At 50.7% G+C, this 9,983-nt stretch overlaps 4 protein-coding genes across 4 annotated transcripts; all 4 read left to right on the forward strand.

The window, feature by feature from the left end:
- Window positions 1-1,598: 1,598 nt before the first annotated feature.
- Window positions 1,599-2,795, forward strand: An04g01250 (uncharacterized protein; the record flags this gene model as incomplete). Its single annotated transcript, XM_001401453.3, has 2 exons — window positions 1,599-1,633; window positions 1,694-2,795. 2 exons carry the CDS (start codon window positions 1,599-1,601, stop codon window positions 2,793-2,795), a joined length of 1,137 nt encoding a protein of 378 aa, XP_001401490.3.
- A 1,546-nt stretch (window positions 2,796-4,341) lies between these two features.
- On the forward strand, window positions 4,342-5,783 carry An04g01260 (uncharacterized protein; the record flags this gene model as incomplete). Its single annotated transcript, XM_001401454.3, has 4 exons — window positions 4,342-4,514; window positions 4,615-5,246; window positions 5,303-5,350; window positions 5,401-5,783. 4 exons carry the CDS (start codon window positions 4,342-4,344, stop codon window positions 5,781-5,783), a joined length of 1,236 nt encoding a protein of 411 aa, XP_001401491.1.
- Window positions 5,784-6,614: 831 nt separating this feature from the next.
- Window positions 6,615-7,378, forward strand: An04g01270 (uncharacterized protein; the record flags this gene model as incomplete). The annotated part of the gene is made up of 3 exons (XM_059747310.1): window positions 6,615-6,691; window positions 6,758-7,271; window positions 7,316-7,378. The coding sequence occupies 3 exons, from the start codon at window positions 6,615-6,617 to the stop codon at window positions 7,376-7,378; spliced, it is 654 nt and encodes a 217-aa protein (XP_059600476.1).
- An 842-nt stretch (window positions 7,379-8,220) lies between these two features.
- On the forward strand, window positions 8,221-9,983 carry An04g01280 (uncharacterized protein; the record flags this gene model as incomplete). The annotated part of the gene is given in 6 exon segments (XM_059747311.1): window positions 8,221-8,879; window positions 8,937-9,101; window positions 9,163-9,543; window positions 9,583-9,625; window positions 9,691-9,717; window positions 9,726-9,983. Coding segments are annotated over 6 exon segments (1,533 nt in total), but the record flags the coding sequence as incomplete, so codon positions are not given.

Here is a 9,983-nt window from a genome sequence, read left to right on the forward strand (position 1 = left end):
AGGCCGCGCTTGTCCAAACGACGGGAACGTTTTATGCCTCGACGCTATGGGTTTCGCGGATGCATCGCCGTCTGGGTCCAGGATCCGAAGTGGACACTGGGTGGACGGACCATGGCCATTGGTCCGAACAGACTATTGATGACCGCGATGCAAGGGGAGTCGATACCTTTCTTCGCCCCGTGTAGATCGAAAACCGCTGCAGCGGTGACAAATCAAGGGTCTGCGATCCCCAATCCGACTCTCGTCTTGTTCATCGGGATCATGGCACGTTGATTCGTCGATCCGGTGCTTTGCCTCGCGTCTGTGCCCATTTCTGATAGAGAAATGTCCCATTCTGGGGAGGGGGGTATGGAAAGAGAAAAAAAGTACTACTAGTTGATGGGCTGTCGAACTCTGCCGGAAGCTTCTTCATGCATCCCCGCGTGTCCTCATGGGGGAGGGAGCAAGGGAAGCAGGAGAAGGAGGAGGGGGGAGGGGGGGAAGCAGGTAGAGAGATGATGAAGCAGTGGAGGCGATGACCAGAAGAGGAAGCGGCGCAGAAGGAGAAGGTCCAGATGGAGATGGAGGCTGCAGATAATCTGTAGGGGAAGCAGGGAATTAGTTAGTAGACACAAGGAACAGTACTCCCAAGAAGTAATAGTAATAATTAAAAAAAAATATGAAGTCAAATAGAGTAGTAAATATAAAAATAAAAAATCAGAATAAAATAAAATAAAAATAAAAATATAATTAAAAAAGAAAAAGAAAAAGAAAGAAAATGGAGAATCCAACGACTCCACCACCATCAGACCAACTATCTGTATGTCATCGTCGATGCTCCATTTCCTTGTTGAGGCAGTCGCAGATCGAGCTAATCCGTTTAGCTTCTGGGGAGGATCCCAAGAAAGCACTTGGTGATACATCCCGAATGCTCTCTGTCTCTCACTCACTCACTCACTGTTTCCGTACTATTCGCACTCTCTCAACCCTTCGCATTCCTCTTCCGATGCAGTTCATTGCCAGCTCAAACTGCACGTCTGAGCGCGCCACCACAATGGCGTCCTTTTGCTGCTCTTTCTGGTCTTTCCCCACTCCCTCCTTCGCCGACTTCCTCATCCATTGCCTCCTCCCCCCTCTCCTCGTTCTCGCCTGCGGCTTCCAACATATAAAACATGCAGCGGGATCCTCCCGTCTTGCTCTGCCAAAGCATTGCATTCTTCATCATCAAATCTCGGCTGCCCCTCGTGGATTATCCTGATTGTTTCCTCTTGTCTTGCTTCTATCCATAGCAACTCCCCTTCTCCTCCTCCTCTCCCCCCTTGATTGTATCAGCGTCATTGTTGCCACTGAACTCTCATTTACTATCATCACCCCCTTGTGGTCCTTATTATTGCTTCTCCCCCTTGAAGCTTATCCTATATACTTCTTGGCTGTGTGGTTTGTTTACCTCACGCCCAATCATCCCCGCGCTGGTGCAGACATACATATCAGAGACATTTCCCCTCCTGCCTGCATACAGACAAACCTCAGACATACAGCACTCTAGCTGCAGCGCCCCGTCTTTCATCTTACTTGCAGCAAGAAACCTCAGCACCATGTTGTTTGAAGAAATGAGCACCATGGCTGACGACATTTCTCGCCGTTGTTCCCTCCCGTAAGTTGTCCTTGAGCCATGCCAGCAGATGCAGCATCTGACGTGACATGCTCCCCACAGTGTGCGATCCCTCTCCAGTGCATCCAGCACGGCAGACATGAGCGAGGACCGCCGCTTGCCCCCGCTCCCCCGCGTGGAGCCCTTGCCCCGAGGCCCCTTTGACCCATTTACTTCCAACATCGGTGCCACCACCAGCTCTCCAAGCTCCCAGGATGCATTTCCCGTTAGGTCGCCGTGGCCTGAAGCGGAACACATCGTGACTCCCCCATCACCAGCAACCTCGGCCGACAGTTCCTGGCCAGAATCCGTTCAGCCACAAAAGGCCTTTGAGTGGCCGCAAGAGCTTTCCCCTGCAGAACTTTTGAACCTCATCGCCCCCAAGCACATCAACCGCAAGCCGCCGTTGCAGCAGCTGTGCGGGCGAAAGCGCAAGGAAAGCATGGTCTCTGCGGATTCAGACGATCAGAGAGAAAAGCACAGAATTGCAGAGGGAAACCGACGGAAGAACCTCAGCCAGCTACATCGTGAGTTGGACAGCCGCATCCATGATTTCTTCTTGGAGCGCGCTGGCTGGAACCCATCCAAGAGCCTACCAGAATCGAAGGAACATATTGTTCAGGCCGCCATCTTTCTCATCGACTTCATGCTCCTGATCATCATCCACTTGATCCGCCAGGAGAATGAGATGCCTCGTCAACTGTCGGAGAAACTGGAGCCCCAGATCCGCTGTATGCAGCTGCAGCAATTGGTGTCCAGCCTTCAGCAGCAGAACCAGAGTGCCCAGCAGCAGATCAAAGCTCTGAAGCAAGAGAACCAGATGTTGGAGGAGCGCAACCAAGCACTCGAGCTTCAGCTAAAGTCATACGAGCACATGTTCCGATCGCCCAAGAGCGAGCCCCTGACTTCTCAGCCGATCATTCATCATGCTGAGGTCAAGCCACGCAACATGCTCCCTGGGTTGCGGGTATTTTGCGACGAGATTGCCGCCAGCAGCCCCGAATCCTCTCGGCTTGAGTCTCATCCCACAGCGCCAGCTTTCACTTTCGGACATGCATACCTTACCCATACTCCTTCTATCACGCGGTCCTCGTCGCCAGTGTTCGCACACGGGCCCCACTCAGTGCCTGTATCACGGCGCCAATCCATTATCCCGTCGCCATGAATTGGCGCATCTATCTCCTTCACGATCACTGAAGGATCCTTGTCATGATTCTCCTTGAGTCTAACCCTAGAGCGGCTGTTGTGCAGCCCAAGTTTTGTTTTTCACCTCATTTAAACTGTGTTTTCTGGCATAGCGAGAGCGTTCTTCATCGACATATACTTGGGACAAGTGATGTCTCCTGTACCGTGATCTGTTTATCGTTTGAAATGGAGTCCACGCTGGACTTGAGCTTTCCTGCGCTTCTCTCCTATTGAACACGGCAAAGGCGCAATGTACATCAACTTGAGAGGAAGAAAAGAAGGAAAAAAGGCAAAGAGCGTTTGTTGGGCATTTATGAGGGATGGTTTTATTTGGTGTCTGTACAATCTTTCTTCCGTGTTCATATTGGGGAAGGCTATAATTATCTTGTTCACTGGCCAGGATCTGGAGCATTGTGGCGACAGGCTTTTTGGGTTGAATTTTCGTTGTTCTCTTTACTATACATACACGACTGATTTCGGTTCTATTTCTTTTGTGATGTCTTCTGGTCAATTTTCAGGGATCGTCCCCATGGGGTGTTTTATTTGTATTTATCAGCATAGAGCGAGATGACCATGAAAATATTCTTACAACCAAGAAAGAAGTATAATCAAATGGGGCACAGAGTGGTAAGTGATCAGTGACTTCTTCAAGCACAAGGTAGTAGATCTACTAGTTGTATAGTCAAGTAGACTTGTGAGTACGGAGTACATACGTGGTAACTAAGTAGTAGTACTTCGTAGTGCAACTCGGTCGTTGAGTTATGCAGTGAATGAGGGTTATGCAGCTGATTAAGGGTCCCTTAGTCACCCGCGGCTATAAATAAAAAAGAAAAATTAAAAGCGGCGGGCCAATCCCGAAGCGGCCAACTGGACTTTGAGTCTGGCTGGAACTTCGGCGGGTCGATTCTTCCCTGTCAACCTGGAACTTCTCTTCTGTCGAACGACCATTCCAATCATCTTATCCTCCCCTGGACATCTCTGTGTCGCTGACTGAGAACTGGTCGGATCACTCTGTGTCCTGATCGTTCATCGTCCGCTTCTCACATTCGTTTGAAACCTACTCCTTCTTTGCTGGGGCCCTCCGGTGCCGCACCACTCCCGCAGCCAGCCTTTTCCCTACCCTTTTTCCTGCCCCGGGCGATCGCTGGCTCTCCCCCCCCTTCTCCATATCGCATCATCGACTCTGACATCCCCTGTCGACGCCTTTGATCCGTCAGATTTCAGTCTCGATTTTGTGTGATCGTCCCTGCGAATATCAGCATCGCGTCGAAACCCGCTCCTTTTCCCTTCCCTGGACGGTCCGTCTCTTCCGCTGCCCGTTCTGCATCGTGTTGTCCGCTCCACGACAGATTGATCGATCTCCTCGGACCCTGGTGTCCCAGCGACAGGCATCCCATCCCCAGAAATCGTCGCCTAGCTGTAGGCGTCGACGGTTTCTGATTACGAAAAGCGAGAGTATTCTGCTCGCTTTCCTGGCCAACTCATAATCTTATTTCCCCTTTTTTTTCTCCCTCCCCGTCGCGAAGATGTTGCTCCCCAAGGGTGGTGTAACGTGGAAGTCTGCCAAAGCAAGGCTGCCTCCATGGCGAGCTGTTCTGTTCCTTGTCACACGGACCCGTTTTCTGGTCTCATTGGCCATTACTGGTCTTGTAGTCCTACTATGGCGTGGCATCAGCAAGTCAGCGTCCGAGATGCAGAGGTGAGTACCTGACTCGACGTTGGCCGGGCTGCCCGCAACACCCGGTCCCTGGCAATGACTTGCAGGCACGCGACCAGAAAACGCTAACGGCTGCATGTAGCTTCTACTGCTATGGTCCTTCAAAATCGCCGATGGAGATGAGCATCAATGAAATGGTCGAGTGGACCGCACACACGCAGACCCCTGTCCTCTTCAACCACCACGCTGCCTATGAAGTGAACTCCTCGAGCATCAAGACAGTCGACCTCAACCCCATCAAGTCTACCTCCCAGGCCATTTCGAATTCTGAGCGGGTGCTCATCCTCACCCCTCTGAGAGATGCATCCGAGCATCTGGTCAACTACTTCGATCTCCTCTACAAGCTGACGTATCCTCACAACCTCATTGACTTGGCTTTCCTCGTTGGTGATTGCAGTGACGACACCATGGCTGTTCTTACCGCTGAGCTGTCCCGGATCCAGGACCAGGTGGATGAGAAGATTGCTTTCCGTAGCGCGACAATCGTGCAGAAGGACTTTGGAGCTGATATCGAAATGAACGTCGAGGACAGGCACTCCTTTGCTGCTCAAGGCCCGCGCCGCAAGGCCATCGGTCGCGCCCGCAACTACCTGCTCTACTCTGCTCTCAAGCCTGACCACTCTTGGGTCTACTGGAGAGATGTTGACATTTTCGACAGCCCTGACAGCATCATTGAAGATTTCATCGCTCATGACAGGGATATTTTGGTTCCAAGTATGTTGCTAGGCCCTTCATGAAAACCACGAATAAAGGTGCTAACCCCGTTGCAGACATTTGGTTCCATCGCTACCGGGATGGTGTTGATGTCGAGGGTCGATGTATGTAAACAAACATCCCTTCACAATACTCGCTTTGCTAACTCTCGCAGTTGACTACAACTCCTGGATCGAATCGGACAAGGGACGCCGCCTCCGAGAGACTCTCGACCCTGATACTGTTCTGGCTGAAGGCTACAAGGAATACGACACTGGCCGGACTTACCTGGTCGGCATGGGTGACTGGAGAAAGAACAAGGACGAGGAAGTTGAGCTTGACGGTATCGGTGGTGTCAACATCCTCGTGAAGGCCGATGTTCACCGGACTGGCATCAACTTCCCGGCCTACGCTTTTGAGAACCAGGCTGAAACCGAGGGATTCGCCCGCATGGCTAAGCGCGCTGGATACCAGGTGTACGGTCTTCCGAACTATGTCGTCTGGCACATTGATACGGATGAGAAGCCTGGCAACCTCGGAGGCCGCAAGGCATACTAGCTGCATTCCTGAGTTGATTCTCATTTTCCCGCGGTGTGAGTAGTACGATCTCTGCCACATCTCATCCTTTGACGCCTGAATACCCCGTTCCCGTGTACATCCGAGCCCTTGCAGCGGTTCTTTGCATGGAGGCTTTCCTCTTAACGCTTTTATTGAATCTTCTATCTTCGTTTTTTCTCTTTCTTTCGTGATTGCATTCTTCGGACGCGGGGACGGATATCTCACGACGCCGGTAATTAAGTCTTTCTTTGTATTGCGTGCTAGGGTTATGTCTGATTTTGTTGGCGCTACGGGGACAGTGTTCAGCGGTATTGGAAGCTCATAGAGAGCGAGTGAGCGGGCTCTGGTTGGAGCCTACGTTGTTCTTCCAGGCCCAAGCCATGGGCTCCTTTCACAGGCATGGTGCTCTGATGCTATTGCTCATCTCTGGAGCCTGCTTGACGCATCATCCACAGTTAGAGCAGCGCGCGGTATCTGGAATGAGCTACTTTATAGCTCAGGGACGTTGACGAAAGAGGCAGATGAACAGGGCCATGGTGCTTGGCGTCCATGTACATACATATATAGGCTACAATCTGGTGGGCTTGTTATGACTGTAAACCCGATAAGCTGGTAGGAGTAGTAGCAGTAGTCGCAACAGTAGGAATAGTGGTTAGTAGTATCTAGAAGATCCACCGGATAAGTGCTGCTCCTGCTCCCCACCTTTTCCCCGCTTCCACTTCCCGCCATCGGATCTCTCGTCTTGCCGGACTTTTCCCTCACGTTTCCCAGTCACTACCCTTGACACACCTTTCCTGCTTGCGTATCATCAAAAACGAAAACACAAACACCATGCCTGCCAAGAACGAATTCCTCTGCATCCTCCCGGACAAGCCGGGCATGATGGCCAAGCGACTGGAAGTCCGCCCGTAAGAACTACCCCTCACCTGCGCATTCCCATCATCAATACTGACACCACCGGCTTCACTGAACAGTCAACACTTGGAAGGAATCAAGCCCCTCGTCGAAGCCGGCTCTGTGGTTGCGGGAGGTACATCTCACTTGCCACACTCCCTATTTTCTTCCGCTTCTCCGTTACTGACTTCTTCCCCACCAAGGCGCAATGCTCGACAAGCACCCCGCAGAAGGCGAATCCATGTCCTTCCAAGGAAGCATGATGATGGTATTGGCGGAGACAAAGGAGGAAGCCGAGGCACTTATCAAGAACGACATCTACACGAAGAGTGGAGTGTGGGACTTGGACAAGGCGCAGATTATTCCGGTTTGTGTTCATTCCCTGCTTCTGCCTCTCTCCCCTTTTGGCAGGGCCATCGTCATGCGTACCTTTTTACTAACATGTGGGCGGTTATAGTTCAAGTCTGCCGTTCGGGTGGCATTGTAGATCATCTTTTCCGTTCCTGTCACATATCACATTTCATGGTATATATGAATGACTCGGTTTATTGCATAGCGAAAGTGATAGTGCCTTTGGTTATCGATACTATTGGAGTAAGTGGGTTTATTTATTCATGCAATACTTTGCGCGTGGCTAGTGCAAGGTAGGACAGCGCAACAATAGTACGAGCCTGCGGTGGCAGCACGCATTTGCACTATGAAGTGACTGGTCATGTTGAGTTCGGCAGTCATCGTGCCTTTCAGGGGTCGAGTATGGCAACTTGCATGTGCAGGATTAGTTTGTGACTGGGGCACGATGCTCCATGGGTCATGTCCCCGGTTGTCTACTTACAGAAGGACATGATTACGTTCTGAGCCATGTGTAGCTCATTATCATGCGTCATATCGTCCGGATGCTTCCCTGTTGAGCTGGGATGGCTGAAGTTCGTCCTCGGCCGGTGTTTAATCGGCCATGCTTACGTGACAGACTTTAGGTTTGGGAGTATACATGAGAAAGGACGTGATTGAGCTTCTAGTTTGAAGGCTGCTGCCAACTTGTTTCTCCGTGATTGGATCCGAACTTAATCTTGATGATCGAAAGCACACTCATTATATCGTCACAGTTTAGATCCTTGTCAGATGGATGTGACGAGCCTTGCATGTCACACTTCTCTTGATTTGCCTCCGAAAAATAAAGGCAGAATGAGATTCTACTACTCGGCGCAGAGGTACAAAAAGCTAATATACCCGCGCGACTCCTATATGTTGAAACTCTTAATAAAAGCGGTCAATAACTGGATGAGTCAGTGCTAGTGTATTTTAGGCCAACACAACGTTATAACGCATATAAAGAAAGGCTGATCTTGCGTCACCCTGAATATACCTGACTACGGCGATGCATGCACCCACATGTCTGCATTCCTACAGGCGGAGAGAGCATGTACACGTAACCCACCACTAAGAAAACGTGGCAGGCATCTGAATATGTGACGCTATCTCAACATCTCAAAACTAGAACTGTCAGTTCGTGCAACCCAAGCATCAGTATACTCAAGACCTCATCATGCCGTCCAACGAGAGTCAACCACAAGCAGGCAATAATGCCGTACTTCGCAACATCAATCCCAGCTACACAGGCTTCGACCACATTAGATGGTATGTCGGGAATGCCCGCCAAGCAGCGACCTACTTCGTCGCCCAATTTGGCTTCAACATCGTTGCCTACCGCGGACCAGAAACGGGCTCCCACCTAAGCTGTTCGTACGTTGTCACCAACGGAAACGCCCGATTCGTTTTCACAGCCCCCATTACCTCCCCCAACAACACCTGGGACAAGCGGGCCTCAGGCGCAGACCGCCAGCAACTGGATGAGATCCATGCACACCTCACCAAACACGGCGATGGTGTCAAAGACATCGCGTTCGCGGTAGACGACGTCACTGGCGTCTGGGAACACGCCGTCCAGCACGGTGCCATCTCCATCCAAGAACCACAACTCCTCAAAGACCAAAGCGGCGAGGTCCGTTCCGCCACGATCCAGACCTACGGCGACACAGCACATACGCTGATCAACAGATCCGCGTACCAAGGGATCTTCCTCCCCGGATACCAAGCCGTATCTGGCCAGGATCGACTGAACGATCTTCTACCCGAGATTGACGTGATCGAAATCGACCACTGTGTGGGCAATCAAGGCTGGGATGGCCTAGACAGTATCGTGAAGTAGTAAGCATAATCTCTCATCACCATGGGTATACTATACACTAACACAACCACTAGCTACGAAGACGCCCTAAACTTCCACCGCTACTGGACCGTCGACGACAAAGACATGTGCTCCGAATACTCAGCAATGCGCTCCATCGTGATGGCCTCCCCCAACGAAGTCATAAAAATGCCCATGAACGAGCCCGCCACCGGTCTCAAAAAGTCCCAGATAGAAGAGTAAGCCGAACCCTCCCTCTTACCCCCCACCCACGTACCACTAACTAATCTTCCACTGCAGATTCGTAGAATACTACAACGGCCCCGGCTGCCAACACATCGCCTTCCGAACCCCCAACATCCTGCAAGCCGTCGAAAACCTCACCACCCGCGGCGTAACCTTCCTCTCCGTCCCCGAAACCTACTACGCCAACATGCGCAAGCGCCTCGCATCTGCAAACATAACCCTAGCCGAAGACATCAATCTGCTTCAAAAATACAACATCCTGATTGATTTCGATGAGGGTGGCTACTTACTCCAGATCTTCACTAAGCATGTGGTTGATCGACCAACCGTATTCTTGGAGATCATTCAGAGAGAGAATTTTGATGGTTTCGGGGCTGGGAATTTTAAGAGTCTTTTCGAGGCGTTTGAGAGGGATCAGGAGATGAGGGGGAATTTGTAGGTTGGTTGATTTGGTATAGTTTGCTTGCTTGCTAGATTGCTCGCCTGTTTGTTTCTTTGGGGTAAACTGACGGTAAGGGTAAGAGTGTTTGTTGCTACTATTATTATGGATGACTAGAATAAATACGGCATGGGTTGCTTTAGTACTTCCTTTCAGTACTTCAAGAAAATGTAGGTAGCCTTTAACTTACGTGCTCGGCAAGAATACGGCTAATCTACGTAAAGAAGTAGAAGAAAATAGTCAAGAACTTCGATTCAAGCTAGCTCAACCATCTCATCAAAAGATACAACATCCATACGATCCCGCCAGTGTCCATTCCATTCCATCCTTGAACGCCGTCCCTATGGATATATTTAACGCACCGAATAATACCGAGACTAGACCTAGACCCTATCATAAACGATATTCTATTTCAACACCAGGTCATCACTGGCTG

Source organism: Aspergillus niger, assembly GCF_000002855.4.
Source record: "Aspergillus niger supercontig An04".
Taxonomy (NCBI): domain Eukaryota; kingdom Fungi; phylum Ascomycota; class Eurotiomycetes; order Eurotiales; family Aspergillaceae; genus Aspergillus; species Aspergillus niger.